This window comes from Crocodylus porosus, unplaced genomic scaffold, assembly GCF_001723895.1.
Source record: "Crocodylus porosus isolate Cpor-Errol unplaced genomic scaffold, CroPor_comp1, whole genome shotgun sequence".
NCBI classification, from domain to species: Eukaryota; Metazoa; Chordata; order Crocodylia; family Crocodylidae; genus Crocodylus; species Crocodylus porosus.
This window is the reverse complement of record NW_017728931.1, coordinates 18243934-18267214: the sequence shown is the minus strand read 5'-3', so window position 1 is coordinate 18267214 and position 23281 is coordinate 18243934. Positions and strand designations below refer to the sequence as shown.

At 42.8% G+C, this 23281-nt stretch overlaps 2 protein-coding genes and 1 long non-coding RNA gene across 4 annotated transcripts in view; 2 read left to right on the top strand and 1 right to left on the bottom strand.

The window, feature by feature from the left end:
- The window catches only part of UPK3A (uroplakin 3A), a 12230-nt gene extending 4881 nt beyond the window's left edge, over positions 1–7349 (top strand). The window contains exons 3-6 of the mRNA XM_019544296.1: positions 1105–1384; positions 3053–3135; positions 3791–3923; positions 6636–7349. Coding sequence (XP_019399841.1) covers positions 1105–1384; positions 3053–3135; positions 3791–3923; positions 6636–6738 — 599 coding nt within the window. The 3' untranslated portion in view covers positions 6739–7349. The remainder of the gene's footprint in view (positions 1–1104; positions 1385–3052; positions 3136–3790; positions 3924–6635) is intronic.
- LOC109316335 lies at positions 1453–17650 on the bottom strand. Its single transcript, XR_002102814.1, has 3 exons — positions 17639–17650; positions 16293–16298; positions 1453–1797 (listed from the first exon to the last, which is right to left on the bottom strand). It is a non-coding gene; the product is annotated as an uncharacterized LOC109316335 (long non-coding RNA).
- LOC109316334 (uroplakin-2-like) lies at positions 9528–22505 on the top strand. 2 transcript variants are annotated; one of them, XM_019544298.1, is made up of 5 exons: positions 9528–10413; positions 18614–18769; positions 19655–19892; positions 20918–20997; positions 21665–22505. In XM_019544298.1, the coding sequence occupies exons 1-5, from the start codon at positions 10401–10403 to the stop codon at positions 21805–21807; spliced, it is 630 nt and encodes a 209-aa protein (XP_019399843.1). In that variant the 5' UTR covers positions 9528–10400; the 3' UTR covers positions 21808–22505. The 2 variants fall into 2 exon arrangements, with proteins under 2 accessions (XP_019399843.1, XP_019399842.1); XM_019544297.1 differs by lacking the exon at positions 9528–10413 and adding an exon at positions 14728–16247.
- The last annotated feature ends 776 nt before the right edge of the window (positions 22506–23281 follow it).

The following is a 23281-nucleotide window of genomic DNA, read 5'->3' as shown; positions in this document are numbered from 1 at the left end:
CTGCTGCATCCTCTGTCAGCTGCAGGCAGGCAGGGGGAGGGAGGAATGCTTGCCCATACCTGGCAGCCAGGTCCAGCCCTGGGGCTCCCCTTGCTTTTGGAAGTTATTCTGGGCTCCACATCAAGTCTGTATATACTGTGGGGTGCTTTGTGCTAGGGTTTGTGCAGGGACATGGACATTTTTTCTCCCCCCTCCTCGCTGCCCCCCACAACACATGCTTGTGGCTGACAGCTGGCCAGAGGCAGGAGGAAGGGCTGTCAAAAGGGATTGTGCTGACTCAACTTTGACAGCCCACTAAGCACTTACTTAGAGCAGCTGAGCACAGTATGAATGCTAGTATGCCTCCCTGAAAGGCAGGCTTAGCAGGAGGTTGCAAAAGGGTTTGGGATGCTGGTAGACAGCAACCTAACGTGAATTGATAGGGGATCTGGTACAGAAGCTTGGTTCACCGGTCTACTAAATCAATTGAAGTTTGAGTTCATGGTGATCCAGGTCTATCTTAGACTGGGTTCTGCCATTTTTAAACCAGTCTACATGTACCAAACTTCTGTTCTGTTATGGGTACAGATTATTTTTTGGTTTTTTTCTGTGAGTCTTTTCCTTTTCAGTCACTCGCACAGGTAAAAGTGTAATGTCTATACCTGACCCCAAGAAAAGGGAATGCAGAAGACTCATTGTTGTGCAAAGGGTTCAGCACTAATGAAGCTAGCTCCACTTCAGTCTTATTACGAGACACCGCTGTGAGAGGCAGATGCCCAATGTGTGCTCAACCCTGCTGCTTGGTGTCATGCTGGACAATAGAATTGCAGGTGCTCTGTGTTTCCTACCTTGGGAAGGAGCAGAGACACTGCTTACAAACACATGCTCCATTATTGGTGAGGGAACAAGTGTTGTTTCTGAGTCTGCAGCTCCTTGGCATCTGCTGTGACTGATAACACTGTGGCTGAAGTACTAACTTGAGTGGGATTGAGAGAAAAGGCAAGAGCTAACTGGGTATTGTTTGACATTGTCTCTATTTCCTTGACTTGGAGAGGAATATTGTGGTTCATGTTGGCAGGCAGATGGGAAGGACCTAGGATGCTTACTTATACAAATCTCTTGCAGTGAGCGTGATCAGCTCAGCCGTGACTGACAACAATAGCAAACCTCTGGACACCACTTTCCAGGAAGTCAACGGAGGCCAGCTTGGACCTTACAAGGCAGCAGTGTTAAATGTGCCTGACTGTGCATCGCCTCCCAAGCTAGCTGATATTAGAAATGTCAAAAAAGCTTCTGATGTCCTGAAACAGTACCTCTTCAGAGTGGGAGATGATGTCTCTTGTTTGTATGATCCAAACTTCCTAGGTGTCTGTAACCCACCTCTGGCTTCGGGTACCACCTACAGGTATGATCTCTGGGTACATGCAGATGTTTGCTGCAAGCCATGTGACAGTCAGTTGGATGCTTCAAGCCATAGATCAATGGCAAACATGCACAAGCTGCAAATGACAGGAGCCCCACCAGGAACTTGGGTTAGAGGAAGCATCAGGGGGGCTAGCAGGTCCAGGGGATTTGCCTATCCAGGAGTGGGAAGGGTTGGGGGCTAAAAGTGGACTGGTCAGTGTTATGGAAGGGGAATAAGAAAAGCACAGTTCTAGGCCTGGGGAGAGTAGCTGGGCTTTCCCAGCTGCAGGGCTGCACTCCAAAAGTGTGCAGGCATTCAGCAGATAGACTAGGAACAGGTTAGCTCAAACTTGGCTCACCTTCTTAAGTGACCTAATTCTAGATATGGGCTGGCTTTGCTTTATTTTTATTTGCCTTATTTTAACCTCCCTGAACCTATGCACAGATAAGCACGTAGATGTACCTACTAGAGTTAGGTTGATCTACATGTGTATATTAATGCAAAGCAATAAACTCCAGCACATATCTCACCAGAGTGTATTGCTCCTGGGTGCCCTGTTTACATGTGTGGCTGGGACTGCAGAATGTTGAGCTAGGTCAGAGCAGCCCTGACTGGCAGGGGGCTGTTTTGGGGGGGGGGGGGTCAGCCTGCTAGCCTGGTGCTGCTCTGACCTGCACCTGCGTAACTTGCTGCACAGAGAGCCTGGCAGGGGCATGAGGGTGCTTCAGTACAGGGCTAGCATGCAGGCAGCTCTGTCACTGAAGCACCCTCATGCTCCACGCAGCCAAGTCGACATCTACACATACGCTGTTGCACACACGCAACCTAAACTCTGCAGCAGGATATTTATTTTTACAAGTACTAACCTCCTGCAGAGTTTCCTGAGGCCTAATAGGGCCGCACATGCAGACACCAAAACATTTTGCTGTGGAGCTAATTGTGCAACTCCGTAGTAAACATCTCATGTAGAGTCGCCCAGCTTGGTCCACCTAAAATAGAAGGTACTTGCAGACATTACATTGGCAGGTGGCATAGTAACACTCAGTGCCAGCACTAATTTGGTAATCAGTCCAGCTAATACTACACAAATACAACGACTTAAACTGAAAAGTGGTAAGCAGCGCTAAAGCAGCTGCACTTGTCTGTTCTAGCAGGGGGTATCTTGACTGGTGCTGATCAGAACTTTCCACTAAAGGAGACCTCTGACAAAATGCAGAAAAAGTTGTCTCTCTGCCTGGATTCCTGTTAGGTCCCTGGACAGATGGCTAGCGTTCACTGTAGTTCTTGAGCACTCTACACCTGCTGTGGAGTGCAGTTTGCTTCTGAAACAAAACCCCACAGTTCTGCAAGAACTCCTTGTATGGGTTCTTCCCTCCTTTAGAGGAAAAACATCTGAAAAAGCCTTGTAGAATAACAACTTTTTTTTCACCATTTAATGCTTTCTCTACACTTCTCTTTAACAGAAGAGCTAGGTTTTAATAGGCTATCCAGACCCCCTTCTCAAACACCTCTGGAGTAATGGACAACGTTTGACGAACTGCCTCTGTGCATGTGTGTTGTTAAGCTTTTTTAATTGTTTATTCAATCTGCTTATCTCCAAAATATTAAAATATAAAGGCTTTGCTAGACATGCTAACAAACTTAGCCTTTCTTATCTCTGTTTTCGAGGTTTAAATACATCTTGGTAGATGTGACTTCGGGTATCATGAAAGATGAAACTCTCTGGTCTGAGCCAATCAAAACCAATAGTGGTAAGTCTCCCTAAGGGTTTCTGCTCCTATTTGGGAAGGAAGCTTGCTTTAGCATCCTCTTGGTTTAATAGTCTAAAAAGTCCTTGGAACAAAAAATTTTAGTAGTACAGAATGCTTTGAAGCTAGTAAGAGAAACTCCCTTTCTCCCTAGACCCTGAAAAAAACCCCATCAGTCATAGCAAAGATATAATGGCTAGAAGTCAGGAGATCTGGCTCCTATTTCTGCCTTTTTGTTCAGTGACTAATAATAGCCAAATCACTTCATACATGGTTTTTAATGTATGGTTAGGTATAATACCGATGTTGCAGAGCTAAACTTAAACTAATCTACTGAGTTCTTTGATGTGAAGTCTTCAAGTGCCAAGTAGCAAAGCATACAGTATTTTGAATTACTATGACTTGTCTGTGAAGTAAGGTGACTTCCAGGGTTTGTCCATACAGTGGGAGCACTCTCTGCCTCCTCACTTGCGCAAGCATTTCTCAAGCACAGAAATGTGCTAATAAAGATACTCTGAAGTAGCTCTCAAAATAAGCTGGAGATGACAGTATCAAGGCTTCCCTAGCTTATATATATAAGCTTCCCTGCAGCTCCTGGCCTCTTGCTGGGAGGTCACAAGTGGAGTAATAATACTGTTTCCATTGATCTCTCTCCTAGTTAAAAAGTCTTCAACAATTGATACCTGGCCTGGTCGAAGGAGTGGAGGGATGATTGTCATAACCTCAATCCTGAGCGTCCTTATCTTTCTCCTCCTTGCAGGACTTTTTGCCTCTGTATTCTTTGCTATCATGTAAGTTATCACTATGCTTGCAGCCTGGGAACATTAAATGAACAACCAAGTGCCTGAGCCTTTGAAGTAAACAGCATTTGTGAATGTCTTAAGATGAGAGCACAGTTCTGCTCACTAGCATGATGCAAGTGCTATTGGGATTGTCCAAAGTGGGACACTACTCTCAATACCCTTCTGTTTTGGAATTTGACCCTCCCTCCAGATGGGGAAATCCTACTTATGATAATGGATAGACTAAGGAAGCTAGTGCAAATCTCTCCTATATACTTTGTCACTTCTAAACCCTTCCGGAAAACTTCTGGGAAGGTCCTAAAGCAGCTGCATCTCTTATGGGGTAAATGCCACTTCACGCAATTGTGTGTGCCTGGACACTGGCAGGGGCGGAAATGGGGTGGGGAGGAAGGGGAATGGAGGGTGTAGTGGTGCACTTGCACCCTACCCTCCCTGACCCCTCTACCCCCTTCTGATTCCTGGTCCATCCAAAGCTGAAATCCAGCTGCCTAGCAGTGACAGCAGCACTTCTATTGAGGCACCAGTGAGAGAATCAGTTGACTTAATGGCTCATTCTAATTTGCTTGACTTCTTCTAAACCAGGGCAGGGAAAATGGTGGATCCAGCCTGTGGCTGGACTCCATTTCCCAGCAGCCCCAGTGGTGATGGCTCCTGACTGCTGCTACATTCAGCCCCACTGGCTGGACAGTCAGCCCCACACTCACCTCTGGGGGTGGGACTGGTGTGGGGAGCACATGTGACCAGGTGGCTGGGATGGGGCTGCAGCCAAGAGCGGGATGGGTGGACTGGGCTGAGGAGCCCTCTTGACCTTGGGGTGGTGACAGCGTGGTGCTGGGGCTGGGGAAAGCCATGATCCGTTGCTTATGTACCCCAGCAATGAACATGGGTTCTGCGGGCAGGGGCATGCAGGGAGCAGACTGGGGCTCTGCTCCAGCCCCCTTCTGTCAGCCCCTCAAGATCCTGGCCCTGGCTGCACCTTCCTGCCTGGCCATGCATCCTGACTGCATAGGTACAGGCTGGTTTCCATGGAGACCCTGGGATCTTGGGGTGGTAACAGTGCAAGGATGGGGCAGAACCAGAATGCACTCTTCACACACAACTGGGATTCTGTCATGGCCTTGCACTGTCATGGCCCCACAATCCTCAGATCTCCATGGACATGGGCAGGGCATGCAGCTGGGGAGGAAGCTGTGGCCAGGGTCTGGATCTTGGGATGCTGACAGCACAGGGCCAGGGCAGAACTGCAGTCAGCTCCCTGAGTGCCTCTGCCTAGGGAACCTGCACCCGTTGCAAGGGCATGCAGACAGCAGATCATGGCTCTAGCCTGGACATGTGTTGTCACCACCCCTAGACTCCAGGGTCTCCTCAGCGCTGTCTACCTGTTTTGCTCCCAGCTGTGGTCCCATCCCACCTGCCTGGCTGCATGCCCTGCCTGTGCAGATCCCACCCCCGGTGGTGGGTACAGGGTGGGTTGGTCAGGTTGCCTAGGCAGTGGGGTTAGGTCTGGTAGTGGCAGCCAGAAGGAGCTGCTGCTGCTAGGAAATGGAGTCCCCCATGGGCCAAGTCTGGCCTGCAGACCACAGTTTGCTGACCCTGTTCTCAACTGTTCACTCCACAGGTGCTAGCAACTCTTTTCTTTTACATGGTCTTTTAATGGTTCCATTATTCCGGCTATCTCTACTTCTGCAATGCTGCTGTCTGTTAGCTGCTTCTAGTAACATAGCTCCCATTTCACAGCCCCTGCAGACCATGTTTTAAACTATAGTTAATATTTTCATACTCAAGTTTATTTTTAACTTGGGTGAATGTTAGCTCAGGTGTGGAACTTGTTTTCAATGAAGCATTGAATGCACTGCTAGATGCTTTAGAAAGCACTTTTGTTTTATGAATCTGAAAGAGATGTACATTTTAACTGTAATGTCTTTGAGTTATTTTGCCTACTTTATTGTGTGTTTTAGATCACTAGATATGATGTAGCAGATTAAGTCACATTCCAACATTTTTCTTTCCTCCATCCTAAACTAAATAATATAGCTCTAGGTCCCCAACATTATTGGTGAAGCTTCTAGTTACATTTTTATCCAGGTAAAAAGAGTTCTGTTGCATGATTTGGATGAACCAACCATCATCATCTCCAACCCCCACTTTATCAAAATCCTAGATCAGGACACTGGTCTTCTGCTTCCTGGGAAGAAGATAAGTCCCTGAAGAGAATAAAGCTGACCTTGTCAAGGCCTTTCTAACGCCACCTTAGTCTACTACTAATTGGCCTCCAGGATCCTATGTGCATGTGAAAATAGCTATCAAGCCTCACGGGTCTAGAATGAGATCAGGAAAAGGAACTTAATAACAATCAAAATGAGAACTCTTGGGTAACTCTACCTTGTGCAACAAGTAGCTTGATGTTACTTGTGCAGTCAATACTAGTATTTTTTTTTTTTTTTTTTTTTTTTAGTATTCTGCTCTCTGTGGGCTTTGTCTAGTATGTACAAATTACTGCAAGAATTGGATGCTGGCAGAACAATAGGCCTTAAAAGCTAGCTATTAGGACTCCTGTGTTTTGTTTTTTGTTTGTTTTTAAATAAGATAAAGGATTGGGGGTTTTTAACGCTTAGTGCATGTGTTTTCCTTAATTTTGATTTGTGATGTCACACCTGGGTTTCAGCTCTAACAAGGAATCCTTTTTCTCCAATCATATAGGGGATCAGAAGACTCTGCTACTACAGAAACCAGGCACATATCTCAAACTGTCCAGCAGGTTGCACCACGACCTCAGGCCAGCTCTGATAGAGCGGACCAGTGAGACTTCAGCTTTTGCTTGTACCAGGTTAATGCCACTGGAACACAATTGAACAGCTACAGCTGTATTAAATTATAGCATTGCTTCTTCTACTGAACTCTGATCCAAAGATTACTGAACAGGAGTCTAATCACTCAAACTGAGCGGTACACTTGCCACAGTCTGGACTGTATTCTATCAGCTTCTGCAGTGGGTAACATCACTTGCTTCGCTAGACTGCAGTTGCAAAGAGCTCCTTGCTTCTACCCTGCCACTTGCTGCTTTTGTATCCAATGAAGGACTCAAAACTGTAGTTTTGTCCTTGTTCTTCAGGCTAGAAAGACTAGCAGTAAAACTTTGGCCAAAGTCCCGACAACTTTCAACTTAACAAGTATAAGCTTGGGTTGTATAGTGAACAATGATCCTTGCTGTATAGTTTTTAAACTGAACTCATGCTGTTGGTGTAAGGTCCATCTTGGATTCCTGTTAATAAAAAAGACTAACTTGTGGACATCCTGTAACAAGGGCCCTGTTGTGAGATAACCGCACTTCCTGGTTATAACATAGCGGAGCTAATCTTTTGACCACTTACCTAAATAGTTGACTTGGGCCTCCATGAAGAATCAAAGATTTTTGTTGTTGTTGTTTTGTTTTTTAAAGCAGTAACTAAAACAATCAAACTAAAACAAGTGCAGCAGCCCTTACTGAGAAGAAGAAACAAGGGGTAATGATGCCACTTAATTGGTAATCACAGGATGAGAAATGTACCTACTCCCAGTAATCTTGACTTCTGCAAATTTCCCCTGAGCCTTGAAAAGCCAGACAAAAGTAGTTGCCCTTAAAGAGTAGCAACTCTGGTATAGCATCTGTATGGAACATTTCCATTTGGAGCTGGGCAGCCTTGTCTCAGACAGAAGTGTTGTCTCAATACCATCTTCTAACCCTAGGCCTGCCACTGAGGGGAGCAAGCAAGCAAAGTTTATTTGGCTTGCACATCTGAAACCTGTAGTTAAGCTGTGTAAAATGAGTGACTTGGGAGTGTCCCTCTGGGCCACATTCTGTGAGTGTCTCTCTCTCAAGTGTGTTTTATAGAAAGCCATATATTTTGCTGCCCAGCTAATTAGGATCTGACGTATGGAAGTAGTGACATGTTTCCCAACAATATTAGGCTAACAGTTGCTTTGAAGGTAGATGGCTGGCTACCATGCCAGCCTAACACATTTTCTACAAAGATACTTAAGCGAATTTGATTGGATCCCTCAGCTAACTGCTTGTCTAATACTATGAGAAGCAAACTCGGACCACAAGCCTGAGAGCTGTAGTGCTTTCTTCTATAGCTACATTTAAGTATGAGCTTCTTTAGGGTGAAGTTCTATTTGAAGTCAAGTCTCCCTCCCCCTTTCCCCACACCCTCAATTTATTAGTCATGCATGTCTACTTTGAAGCCTTATCTCATGCAGTTTGTGTATAGCAGCAGCTCGATTCTGCTGTAACTAAATGCATATTCATAAATATGTTGCCGACACTGAGACTTCGTCCTACTTTGGTATGAAAAATCTGGGTAACACTGTCTCAGTCTAGCAAACACTGATTACTTCACAGTCAACAGTGATGATCTGAATCTGTTAATCCTGCATTGCTGTAAATACATGTAAAGAGAAAGCTGCTGGTGTGTGTGCAATGGTCTTTTTTGTTTTGTTTGCATACTGTTCTGCCCATTTAGTAGTTAAAGAGTATGTCTTAAATGAAAAACTTCAGGAAAATTAAATATTGCTGCTGAGTATTATTGTGTAACTCACTAAAGTCAAAATTATACAGATAAGGTGGGTATAGTCTGGTAGAGTTGGGCTGACCTAGCAAAAAGGTCAGTGTAGCATTTAATGGGTATGCTACTGGCCCCGAAGTAAAAGGCTGGGGGAGCAGTGACGGGAGCTCTGGCTGCCCTCTAATCAAAGGTCAGACTCATCATTCTGTTGTTAGTTCACACTCTTATTTTTTTTTTTTCCAACCTCTTCTAATTGGAGGGAGAATGTAGTGTTATGTTGTACGTTATGTTCTACACTGTCTGTAGAAAGCTCTCACATGTTGCACCTTTCCAGTGCACATCTTGAATAGTCTATTCTCTATTGCAGATGGGGCTCTGAGGAAGCTCCTTCACTTAAGTTGTTTGTTTATTACTTTAGGATATGTCCCCAGCAATAATATGGTAGGATGTGTCAAGGCTGCAATAGTAAAAGTGTTCCATTAAGAAAAGTCTTCAGGGTTCTCCTGTTCGAAATCACAGATATCCAGGAATGAATTTGGTATTTTTTTGAGAACTGGGGGCAAAATCATACTAGCAGCAGATTTCTCACAGTATTTACATAATGGAACCGTGGTGACTTGTACAAATCCATAAAAGAGGATTTAAATGATGCTCATGTTTTATCAGTAAGACAAAAAAATAAAATCAAGGTGAAGGGTTTGTCCAGACCTAGCAGCCCAGCAGTATCGTAGTTGCAGTATGGTAGTTGAAAGGATCTCGAGGCATCCCAGAGTGCTGTGGCAGCCTAGTTGAGAAGGGCACGCAAGGGAACCCTATATGTAACCTTTATCCTCCCCAGCCTGAATGAGCAGGCATCTATTTACAACAGTGTCAACCAGGGGCAGTCTTCAGGAGAAGTTGAGACCCGTGGTGCTTAAGGTTTTGGCCCTGTGGGTCAGTTGAATACCACAGGACTAGTCTGTGGACCAGATAGAGCCCTATGCCAACCTTAAGTGCCAGGTTCTGGTTTTGGGGCCCTGCACCACCCCTGCCCAGCCCAGCGTGCCAGGATTGGGCCCCATGCAGGATTGTGGATCCATGGGGAGACCTGCAGGTTGAGCACCCCTGGTCTAGATGCTACAGAGAACCTTAAACTCACACCTTTGCATTTAATTACTCTGCCTTGGTGCCCCTCCTTTAAAAAGGCTTCAGGTGGAAGTGATACCCCATAGTGCTGGGCTCATATAAACAAAGTAAGAAAATACTTGTGTTGGAGTGCTCCTCTCCACAGAAGTGGATATAACCCTACTTGAATTAACCTGTACCAAGCAGAGGTGATTAAGGTTTTGTACACTCCTGTTTCATTCCTGGTCTTCAACATGTCTCACATTTTAGTCCTGACCTTCCTTGGAGCAGAGACTTACAATCAGGCTAACTCATGACACTGTGGTGGGAGGAAAAACAGGTGCTAAGATGAGACTACAAAGGCAGTTTTTTGCCTTAAATCAAGGTCTAAGGCTCAAATTTTGGGTCTCTGAGAGTAGATGGCAAAAGCATTAAATTTACATCACATGCCCAATCCTAACGTGCCTTCAGTCCAGGCTCCAGCTAGATTGTTGTGGAATGTTGTTCCGGGCCTGTTTAACAGATTCATTGTACTGCAATTTGCTCTAGTTAAAAATTGCAGCCAGGGTTATGTGCTAGTAGATAGATATGTGGCTGAACTCGTCTGTGAAGCTTGTCAAGTTTGGGTGTGGAGGGAGGAAGAGTAGGAAAAGTGGTGGGAGAGAGAGACAGGATTTACTTGTGGTTTCAGACATTTCCATGACTAGATAATGGATTGTTATGTCGCTTGGTTTGCCTTAGGGTTGTCAGCTGCTGAAATATGGACTACAATAACAGTGCGTCAGCTGAATGCTACATTGGCTGATACACTCTGCCCATGTTAATAGTAGGTGAGTGTTGTAATACATTTATGGGGCAATTGTACAGGAAGCATGTCAAATCTAATTTTTTAAAATAATATGCATACAAATAAAGAAGAAGTGCGTGGAGAGGTTGAAGAGAGGTTTTGCATTCCTTAATCATGTTGTTTTCCATATCTCTAGATCACACCGAAGCATTCTGTAGTCTCATACAGGCAATCCCCTCCAGTACAGAGAGGTCAATAGTTACAAGCCTATATATTATCTGCTTAGCAGGCTCATTTTACAGTTTGTTTAACATGTTTAGGAGAGAGATTTGGGATGAGACTTGTATTTGAAATCACAGGATTGGATAAATTGTGCTATGTGTTCCTTTGAGGCAAAGTTCATGCATTCTGCCTTCTCAAAGGTTGTTGGGTAGGCACTTGGTATTATACTGCTAGTCATCTGGTATTAATCTGGAATAAGAAGTGGATTTAGGTTCTTATATCACTTGAGTAATAAGGACATTGTTTTTCAACCAGATGAGGGTACAGGTAAACTCAGGTGGCTTTAAGATGCTGAAAACACCCTCAGGCTGTCTGGCAAAAGAGTGAGTGGTGCTTTTGTATAGCTCAGACAAAAATACAGACTGTCAGTTAGGTCTGGTAGGACAAGGCCCAGGAGCAGAAGGATGACTGGGATTCACATTGGCCTGTATTTGATGCAGACTTTCTGGTCTGTGATGCAGCAAGTCTATCCCCAAATTAGAAGGTCACTAGCACTGGTCTGAAAAAGGCTGTTTTATCTATTTTTCATTGGCTCTTGATCACTCACAAGAGGCTTGGAGCTTTATAGGTAAGTAAGAAGACATGCCTTCTGATAGTGCCCTTTAAAAACAAGAATGAGTTACTGCAAGTCTGTTGCCCCGTTAAACTTAGCTTCATGGTTTTTATGTAGAAAAGATATTGTATGTCAAGTTCTCCCTGTATACACCATGATAACCATGCACAGATAATTACATGGATCTACAGGTATTAATCGTAAAAATAATGTAATAGCTACATAAAGGAGAAATCGCATAAATAGAGCAGGGTGAAAGGAATTAGACAGGGTGCCTGGGCCTTTGAATCTCTGACCTGGGTAGTGGGGGCATTAAAATGCAGAGTTCAGGAGAGACAAAGTGACATACTATAATAGTGCATAGTAATAATGGGAATCCAGCCATTGAAAACAATTATATATGGATGCAGGGGAAACCAAATGGATGCTTCAGACCTCTTTTTGGCACTCCAGAGAAGCTGGTTAGGGAGCAAAATGTGCTGTTCTTTTTCACAGCCCCATACTCATGACCCATGCATGCATGTGTGCACACACATGCACATATACACATTTGTTTGGAAGGGGTCATAGGATCTTTCTGTGCATTTCCTTGTCTCTGTTGTCTTCCCCATATTATGTTCAATTACAGAAGGGTTTCACAGTTGGTAGGGTCAGAAGTGACCTTAGCAGATCATCAAGTCCAACCCCCTGCTGTGGCAGGAAAGACCCCAGCAAGGTGTTCGTCTAGCCTCCTCTTAAAGACCCCCAGGGTAGGAGCCAGCACCACTTCGCTTGGAAGTTGGTTCCAGATCTTAGCCGCCCTGACCGTGAAGTAGCACCTCCTGATGTCTAGTCTGAATCTACCCTCTGCCAGCTTGTAACTGTTATTCCTGGTCACTTCTGGTAGTGCTTGCGGAATCCTATATTTCAGGAGGGCAGACTTCAATGAGGTAAGGAGACTAGTCCGGGAAGCACTCGGGTCCGGGAGGGGAGGGAAGCCAGGTGTCCAAGAAGAGTGGTTGCTCCTTAAGGAGACAATCCTCCAACCCCAAAGGGAGATAATCCCAACATGGATCAAAGGGAGCAGGAAGGCACAAAAGCCCCCATGGCTCACCAAAAGCATCCGGGAATGTCTTCTAGTTAAAAAGGAGGCAGATATCACTTCTGTTAGTGCCCCATCTTTTAACTGAGTTATGAAAAAGACACAACCCCTACTCTTTGCAAAAGGTCTGCAACACAACTGGCCCCTTAGAAATTCAGGAAGCTATCAGATTGATAATCCTGATAAAATACTCTGCCCAGTTAGAATCAAAAGACAGACCCAGGTCTCCAAAAAAGGAAGTGAAGGTTTCTCCTGAAAACATGGGCACTCTAATCAGAGAGAGTGCATTGCTCTCCAGGCTCCATTAGAGAAGGATTGTACCTCTAGGCATACTTCACAGCTAAGGGCAGAAATTGCACATAAACTGTATAAGTGATCAGAAACGGGTTGATACTATGTCATTAAGTAGCATGTGATATTAAAGACTATGTCAATGCACAGCCACCCAAGCTGGTGAGTTCCCTGCCCTGTGCTGGTCTAATTTATTTATGGGTTTGATTTGATTCTTAGATAAAAGAATGAGGAGAAGGCTGCTGTTGTCACCACTGTGGATGTCCTTTTAATCAAGCCAATTAGTTTTTGTTGATGATATTTTTTTTCTCATTTTCCCTCTTTTTACATAGTCTGATATAGTTCAGAATTTTTGCTAGAGTTGAATTTGTCCAACTTTAACCCTGGATGAAGCAGTGTTTGAGTTGTTTCACTATATTTGCATTGTTTCTGGCTTGTGCACATCTAACAGTTAGAAGGGAGCAGCTGCCGTACGGTTTGGAGCAAGAGGGCTCCAAATGTACATTTGTCCATACCCTTCCTATGTTTTTGGAGCTCCTAGCACCATGGGACCCTACCTCTGATTGGAGATCTCTGCATGTGATTGCAATATATACAATCTGCTATTTTGCATCTGGTCATGGCTTTTCTGTTAGATCTCATGGTATGGTGATTACTCATTCTGTATCAGGTCACACTTGTATTTGGGGTGGGGTGCTAGGCATTCAGAAACTATAAAGACACTATACTAATATGTCAAGAGGCACCAACATAAGGACTTAGATTTTCAAAGTTGCATATTTTGGATCTTGGCTTTATATCAGCAACTTCTTCCCCCCACCCAGTCCAGGACACTGGGATACTTCATGGATGAGGAAAATGAGAATGGGATAAAGTGTTTCTTCTCTGCCACAGATACCCACAAGTTCTTATATGTTCCAAGCAGGCCGTGACCAAAAATGACTATAATCTGGTGGCTGTGAAATGAGTTCTTTAATCTCAGTGTTGCAAAATTGTGACTCAAATCAGCACCAACTGGCACCTTGACTGACAGTCTCAGAGGATAGACCCATAGACCCAGGGTCAAAGGGATAAAGAGATTATTTTTTAATTAATCCTTTTTCAGTTGCTGTTGCTGAACTTCTTCCAGCATGTGAGTTACCAAAAGGCTTTGTCTTCCATGCCAAGAAGCATTCAAGTATGTCAGCATTCACTCCAAGTATGGACATTGCACCTGGGAGAAAACACTTTGACCTTTCACATATTTGCCTAAAGGGGTCCCACGCTTAAGTGAGCATAATAAAATCATTGAACAGGAATTATGGCTCACATATTTATCTATGCTAAAAGGAAAAATGAGTGAAGTGCATTCATCTTTTGAGTTACAGGAATTAAAGATCAAAGATTACGTAAAATTTGGGTGCACATCGAGATGTAGCAATTTGGAATATGTTGAAAATTAAGTAGGTTATTCTCAGTGTAATTTGTAAATTCAGGGTTTCACATTTGAACTGAACAAATCAAATCTGTTTTCCTTCCCCAAAAAACAACATTTAAATGGAGGAAGCTGCAGTGCTTATGGGAAAAGGGACTGTGGTAGCATCAAGAATCTGATTTAGGGCTTACCATAAGTATCCTACATTCTGATGCCACAAAGACATGTTTAGCACAGCTTAAAGGTGACCAACTTTCTAATGGGCAACCAGTCAAAATGAACTATCACCATCTGGAACCTGACGTTAGAAAGCTGCTATCGTATCCCCAGTCCACCATTGGACTTCAACCAGCTCAGGATGGAATATGACAAATATTCTTAGCGGGCATGGCTGCATTACACCATATTACAGGTTTTTAGGAGGAAAAAAAGATGATGTGGTGGTGTCTAAAAAACATTCAGCTGTGCCTGCTATTTGTTATATGTATGATCAACCTGGTCATACATATGCTGGTACTTATGCAGGCAGACCTGGTACTTTGTGTTCCCTAATTTGTTGTCCTACAATCTAAATACAGGATGAATGTTTTGGGGGACAATGGGTGTGTGTTTTTGTTTCCTGCCTTATAAGGCCTGGCCCAGTATGGCCCAGTTCTCTGACTGAGGTCACTAATGCACTCTCACAAAACAAAAAAGCAATAAAAATAATTTTACCAGTTGACCACCCCAGCAGGAGTTTACATGCACTGAATGCAAGTATCCAAGCAGGAATTCATCTAAGACGTGAGGTTTAACTCTGTGTACCATGAAACCCTTTCCCCATCCATTTTCTGCTTCTTGTCTGAGGGCAAGTGCTTCCATATCGGGCAATGATCCTTTCACCGACTCAGGTGGAATCTACTCAGTTTATCTCATGGATCTCCGTGATAAATGCCCACATACCACACTTAGCTCGAAGTCCTTCAGCCTGGCCCAGATGTGGCTTCTATTTTACATTCTTCTTCAGGAAAGATCTAGTAGAGGATTCTCAGTAATTGCCTGCAAGTGTTTACTCCATTCTGGAGGAATGAAGGATATGCTATTTAATCTTCTTCATGCCTCTAAGTTTATAGCAGCATTCCATAACTGCAGAAAATGGGAATACTCTTTCCTTCAAACATAAAATTGGTATGTCAAGTATTATCCACAGTACCACCATCACCTCCCTCCTGAGTATATAGAAGATACAGGGGCTGTGTTAAAAGACTGTAGTATATTACATACTTATTAATTTAATTGCTTTTGCCCCAACTTTTTGCCTGACTGCAAGAAATTTGGAGGAATACAGGTGTGTGGTGAGGGTATAAATAACTTTCTGATATCTACTTGCTAGGGACTCTATTGTATTAACTTTTGGAGGCAAACCTAGAACAAACCTTGATAAGTTTCCATCCCTTGTATTATAGATATATATATATTACTAACTATCTAGGGCAAAAACAATGTAATGGTATTTATAGTGGAGTAAAGGTTCTAGGTCATCCTCACATACTGACTAAACTCAAGTAAAGCTTTCTTTCATTGTAAAGTTGAAGCCAAGGAATTACAGGTTCTTGGTTATCTTCTTCTCCTCTTTCCTTTTTTTTTCTGGGAGATTCATGAACACAGGTTTCAGCAATAAGAATTTGGAATATTTCATTTTTTCATTCTTGTGCTTTTTCCATTGGCTGTACACATTCCCATAACACAGGCACCTGCTGTTGGACAAAGTCTATGCCTTTTACAATTAAATGACATTAGGATTTTCCCTGACATGTCTGTTAGCTGAATGCCTCTTAGAAATTGTTTGTATTATGGACCCTATGTGGCTGTTTTTGCAGCTCAGTCATCTTCAGTGAAAAATAAGTCCTATCATTACCTTTGAGCAAAGGACAAAAGGTCTGACTTAGAAGTATGTTGCTGGAGGAAACTCTTCAAGTTCTCAGATAGAAGACTCACTGTCTTGCAACCAATGCATTTTTATCTAGGATACATATCTCCCTTGTTTCTCCTCTTCTGTTTCCCCCCACCTCCCTCCTTGTACCTGTCTAATGAATGCAAATCCCTCCCTCTTTTCCAAGGCAGAAATTCTGGAGCCCAAAAAACTCACCTCACATTTGTCCAACAAACCTAACTAACTCCACCACATTTCAGCAATGAAACTAGTTCTGCTGCTGTGCTTTGTTAGCTGCCTCAGAACAGGATGGGCGGTTCAATTATCCAGTTTAGACAAAATCTGTGAGTACTGCTCTTCTATTTCAGCAATAGCAAGCTACAGTGTACTTTATGCTTTTAATTAATGCATTGGTGTTTACTAATCCTCTGCTAATTAATGTTGTAACGGTGCAGCTAAAGTATAGGGGAACTGGAAAACAAAACTGCAGTATATAGTTTTAACTTGGATGTAGCTATTATTATTTATGTGTGCCATATGTATGTGCAGAGCTATGCAGACAAGTACATATCCTTACTATAAGATATAATTTTCCCATTAAAATATTTCATTGTAAAACATCAATCTATTCAGCATAGAATTTTGAAACATCTGGAGCCAGATGCTTCTAGGGTAATTAGAACTGAGGAAGGAAACTTCTGGGTGGCATTTAATGGTATCATAGTAAGAAGTGGGATTCATGATGTATAAGCAGGGATATAGGTTCACTTTCTTTATCCACATAAGGCATTTCAGTCATGATTATATGAGTATGGCAGATAGAGATCTTTATAGAATATCAATGTTGCATAGGCAAGACAAACTTATTGCCCCTTTCTGTCATACGCTCTTGGTCTAGACTTAATATAGAACCTGACTTTCAGTAACCAGTGGAAATTGTGGATATTCGCCTCTTTGAAAATCAAGTCCACCCTTTATCTCATTATTGCATATAATAATATGGTTCTTTAGGGCCCAGGCCAAATACCAGCAATGTGTCTGTCCACTGATTGTAACAACAGCTGCATGATGTCTTTAATTAGTGATATATGAATTCTTTAAAACTTTGAAGATTCTTTTGGGATCAAAAAAGGTGTTTAAATATAATGTACTGCAGTCATGAATGGCATTATTCACTTTAGACCAGAACTGGTGCTGTGATATGCCTGTGTAAATCCAAAGCCTGTGCTTTGAAGGCAGTTATTTTGAATATGCAAACCTGTGATTCAGAGCTAACTTAATCTTTCTACTTCCAACCCTGCAGCTGGCATTTAAGAAAAATCTCTACTGATTTCAGTGAGAGTTTTGCCTAAGGACTGATAGATAAGGTCTTCATTTATAACAAGAAGAACATGACTTAAATCACTACATCAGAAAGCAAAATGAGAAAGAACCGGCATTAGAATAAATGGCCAGAGGCCAACTACAATGCACAATGAGTAGGCTCGTGAAACACCCAGTCCTACAGAAATGTCATACCTGTTCTGGCTCCAAGCACAGGAGAACCCAATACCTTTATCTGAGATCAGACTTAAAGGGATAAAACGTTAGTGATTGATACCAACTATTCTTCACTCTGCTGCATCATTTTTGATTACACAGGAGGTTCCTTCCAGTCCTATGATCTCTGTTTCTACTTTCCTATGTGGATAAGCAATGTATTACAGTTGCTGTATACTGTTTGACTCCTTTCAACTTCAGGGGGGTTGGCAATGGGGTGGGATGGCACTAGTCTTTTTCCCACTTGATAGTTTCCTAAGTCTTTGAGTTGATAGGGATTACTACCATTTTTAACCTTGGTACATAATCTATATAGCAGTGATTCTCAACCAGTGTGCCTGAGGTGCTTTGAAATCCTTTCAAGGGTGCCATGAGATGCCATGCAAAGTTAACACAGTTAGGTGTACAAACGTGATTCACAAAATAAACCCAGATATTTTAAATAGGAATCCAGTGTGTCAAACACCTGCTGACCTGTTCTGATCTTCCTGAGTTCTTTACAACATAAGACTTGCTCTATTATTTTTCTGTACTCAACAATGAGTAAAGGTAAAAAGGTTGAGAACCACTTCTCTAATCTTAACTGATGTATCTTATATGTTTTAAGCAATACCTATCTTACCAGAGGGGTTGATATGTATAAAAGTATTTTCCCCATCCCAAAGGGGCCTCTACTGTGCTCCATACTACATCTACCTAGAACTGGACACCATAAATTAGTTGTAAGTCAGCAGTATCCTAACTAAAACACACAGGTGCACCCACTGTGTCCCTGAATCATCTTTAGTGAATTAAGATGGGTGAGAATGTACCTGAAAAAGTTCCTTGAATGCCTACAGCATTAAGAAAAGAGTACAAGATAGCTAATATTGTTTTACAATTTTGAATCAAAGCTTTTGTATAATGCAAAAGAGCCTTTCAATTGCATAAAATTCCAGCAAAATGTTTTTATTTTTCCTAAAAATATATACATATTTTAATAAAACAAAATTGCAAAAATCAAATGAACATGAAAACATTTTCCTGCTCATTAAGGTATTTTTTTGAGGATGGAAGGGATCAGTTCCCAACCAACTCTGATAAATCTGTTACATGATTTCCTAGATTTCCTGGACATTACATCTTTACTGAGAGAAGAATTGGTCTGACATTTTTTTCCTTTTGTTTCCAGCACTGAACTTCTTTCCTAACATGAGCAATATTTTAGCAGCAAGATTGAGTACTTCCTTCATTGTTAATATCCCTAAGTGTATCTCCTCCTCTCACTATACACCCACTACCATCAGACCAGCAATAGCTGTTCTTGGTGAGACAGTTGGCCTGCCAGGTAGGACATATTCTTATTTTGTTTGATGAATTTGTTATTTTTTTAACTCAGTGATATTTTAATGGTCACAAACGTGGCAGTTCCATCAGCATCCATGGACAATCAGACAGTGTATAGGCAACAGAAGTATGGGCTGCTTCATCATGCCTCACCCACATGACTCAGAGGGGTTTAGAGTATGTCTTTACTGCTTCCAGAAAGAGTGCATGTGCACCATTGAGAAATAATCCCCACCCACTTGCACCCATGGCCAAACCTGCAACTTAAGCAATGTACACAGTTTACTAGGATCCCAGCACAGTGTCCAGGCTCTACCCAGTGGAAAAACTTGAGAACCCCTCTGAGCTGTCTACCCTGTCTAATGTGTAAACCTGGGTGCACACAAAGAGGGCATGTGTGGATGGGGCTTGTGGGTCGCTCTAGAAGCAGAAGAGACTTGTAATTCAAGGGACCATCTCTATGATCTATGCTCTGCCCTTTGATGGGACTGTCAAAGAGGGGGCCAGTTATATTGTACAGCTTTTATTTTAAATGGCCATCTATCCACCAGGAACTGACTGAACTGTTGAGGTGCTTCTACACTGCCTTGAATAGCAATAACTTTCAGTCATATTATTTGCAATCTTAGTTGGATTTTAACTATGAGTTTACCTGTTCAGAAGCAAAGTAGCACCCCTCCCCAAGGAAGCTGCTTCCCTCACATGCCGTGATCACAAGACTTACACAGGGAAACAAAGAGCAGCATAGGTCTCCTTTCTTCTCTCCCTACTTGTGTCAACTCACAAATGAGCCCCAAGACATTTCTAAATTGCTAATGGGTTGAGCTCTTGCCGCGCTGATTGGGCATGTGATTGATGTACAAGCACTATGCTGTTCTTTCCTCAGCTGTGACAGACACCAACCAGATCAGATCCCTCCACAACTTCACTGATGCCCCCATTTACTATGCGGGAGAATTTGCAAGTGTCTCATGCAGAATGGCCAGGGCTCTTGTGAAAATGGACATAGATGATGAGAACTATAAGCTGACCACAATTGTAGGCTACCAGGTGGGAGCAGAAGTCTGTGAAAACACTAAGGGACCCTTCTGCAATCGAGTCCTGAAGCCATCCTCATTCTACAGGTACCATACAGGCCAAATGAAGTGAAATATCATTAAAATGGTAATAGACTTTGAAAAGTCAGTGCTGTTCCATGGTGTTATCTACTGGAGAATGTGATACAAGAGCATGAGAAGTCTTTGTTTTTTTAGCAAGTGTGAGAAACCATTGATTTTAAAAAAATCACACAAAATTAAAAAAAAAAACCAAAACATTTTGAGCTATGTGTTTCTCTCCTTAAAAGTTATTTCCTTTTCCTTAGAGTTTGTTCATTTCAGCTGTAGTGCAGGGGAGGAGCTTTTCCCAAAATACAAATGCCTGATTTTCACTTGGTGATCCTTACGGTTTAATACATCATGGTGAGAAACTTGGGGGACCAAAGAATTTTTTAAGTGAACCTTTCAGGAAGAAAACATTCTCTACTACCCTCAGCTTCTGTAAAAAAAAAACCCTTAATTTAACATGTAAAGTACCTGTAACATGCTTTTTTTAAAAATGAAAATGGTCAAATCAATAGAAAATGGTTCAAATGACTCAAATGGACCCAGATTTTTACTTCTGGCTCACTCTGGGATGGGAGCATTTTTCAGAATCTCAGAAATGTTTATAGGCTGGGAAGCCTGGTTCCCAACCGCAGCTGGCTGAGACTTCCACCGGTAGATGGTGGGGCAGGAATTTGCAGTGGGCACAAATCTGGTAGTGCTGGTGCCTCCACCAGCCAACCCTAACCCTAGATAGGTAGGTGCATCACTCCAATGCAAATAATGGCAGACATTTATATGACCCTGCCAAAGCAACTGTTTAACATTGGGTGGCCAACCTACAGCACGTGTGCCGCAAGTGGCCCAGGCAGTCTCTGTGTGTAGCACAGATATCAGTGAGGGAACAAGCAGCACAGTGACAGATAGGGCAGAAAGCAGAACAGCAAAATATTCAGGGGAAGGAGATCAGAGTGGAATTCAGGAAGGGTGTGGGGCTAATTTGGGGCATGACTCTCAAAAAGGTTGGCCTCCACTGCACTAATATATCTTTTCTTTTAACTTTTAAGGGTGAATTTTTTTGTTTTGGATGAAAATGCTGTAGTAAGAGCTCACACAGGCTGGTCTGATCCCATCCAGACAAATAATGGTAAGTCCCTAACATGGTAAAAAGGTAATTTCCATCATTTGCCTTAAGCTGCTGCTCTTTCAGAATCTCTCAGACACCCAGATAATATTCCCAGAGCAACCATGGGACTGTGTCACTGTTGCTTTTTTGACTTGTTTCTCTGACTCTCTGACTAGTCTCACCTCATAAAAACTGAAGTTTGGATTCACTATTGCAATTTAGCTCACACAATCATATGCAGGTGTGTTAAGTCCAAATGGTAGTGTTTTACATCTACTTTGAGGTTATTTTACATGTCATTTGCACAGCAGTAGTAAAGGAGGTGGAAGCCATGAGTGAATCAGGCTTCTGGTCTCCTCAGGCCTGCCTATAGTGATCATTAGAATTGGCCAAGCACCCAGAGAGAGAGTGGGGGGAGGAGAGAACAGGGGGCAGGAGATGGATGGAGCCAAGTGAGTTTTACCTGACCCTGGAAACTCAAAACCCCCAGATGATCCCAAGGGCTCCCTGAACATTGGGATTTGCCATTCTGGTACCCCTATAAATCGGTGCTCAGGACTGCTGCCCACTTGCCAACCATGAGTTACATTACTTCTTCTGGCCTCATGCTATGGTGCAGAAGAGAAACGCAGTTTTGAACATTTGCGCCAAAACTTTCAATCCTAAATCGTTTTTCTTTACATTCTAGTGACAAGCTTCTCAGCCTATGATGGTTCATTTGAAGGGAGAGCAGGAGGAATGATTGTGATCACTGTGCTGCTTTCTGTTGGCATGTTCTTGGTGGTGGTTGGTTTAATTGTGGCAGCTGCTCTTGGAGGTAGAAAATCCTAAAACTGGCAAGTCAAGATTGCCTTCCAGAATGATGCCAACAACAGATATGGATAAAATGGGGCCTGGGAATCAAGAATATGTTTATGTAAGCAGTGGTGTACATAAGAGGGAATATGAAGAGTTAGAAACAGTGGAAATCAGAAATAAAGATGTGTAATTTATAAAGTGAAAAAACTGTACAGCCCGATTTAGACAGAGATAAGCCCAAAAAAACCCTCAAGACCTGACCAATGCTCAAGTTGGGTTCCAGATTGATTTGAATCTTTATCTTGCTAACTGACTGAAGTGGATATTTGAGGTATATAGCACATAGAGCACAAGCTGTGACTTTAAAGTATCAAGGAAAAACATTGTTGAGGGTGATAGGTTGAGTTCTGTATCTAGGCTCTGTTCACTTGGCACAATGCAGTGCTGTGCAGGGGCACCTGTGTACGAGAAGCAGTATAGTTGCATTTGCTAATGATGTAGCTATATTGCTTCTGGTACCTGAGTTGGATCTGAATGAGCTCAAGTTGGGTATCTGTGCATAGCACTACCTTGTGTCAAGTAGATATACCTTCATTGTCTTAGACCAGAGGGGGCCGACCTCTTTGGCATGGGTACTGGAAATTAACCCCTCACCTTCCCTGAGTGCCACACCAATCCTTTCCCTCTGTCCGATGTGCTTTTCTACTTTTTTGCTCCCTGCCCTATCTGCTGTTCTGCTTTCTGTCTCTTACTTACCCTGTGCTCTCTGCCTGATCTGCTGCTCTGCTTTCAGCTTATTGCCTCATCTGCTTTTCTGCTGCCTGCTCCCTCCCCAATCTGCTTCATACCACACACACAGACTGCTTGTGGAACTTGTAGCACTTGTGTGGCAGGTTGGCCACCCCTGCTGTAGACCATCTTTTGTGTTAGTGGCTATGTAAAGTATAAAAGCAAGTGACTGTATTGCATATAATGGTTGAATATGGTATGCCAGGGTCTATATATCTTTCTGTTAAATGTACTGAATTTCCATTTATCTCTTCCCTCCACCATGAATCAGATGACACCATCTTTGAGTGTGATGTTTCTTTTTGGCTGGACAGGTTGTATGGTGCAGTATACTAATCAATATAGTAGCTGGTTTTAGAAGCCTGGCCTTAAGAGGCATTGAGCACTGGTTCTGCTCATTGCGCTGACTTCCATGTTGATGTCAAGGAGAGCTGCAGATGCTTAAACCATCTTAAGTTCAGGCCTTTACCCACACTGTGGGTGTCCTGACGATCTATAGGCTTCATATACTCTTTCAAAGGGGCCATTAGTCTCCACAAGATTCAGTGGCCATGGCCAAAACTGCAGCATTTTTGCTTGTGTTACTTAGGCTTGTTGGTTAACCTGCTAAAATTGAGCTGAAAGAGCTTATACTGCTTGTAGCTCATAGACCTGATATCTGTGGTCAGAATTTGCTGTGATAGTTTGGCAACTGCACTTAAACCTCTTTGGATGTGGC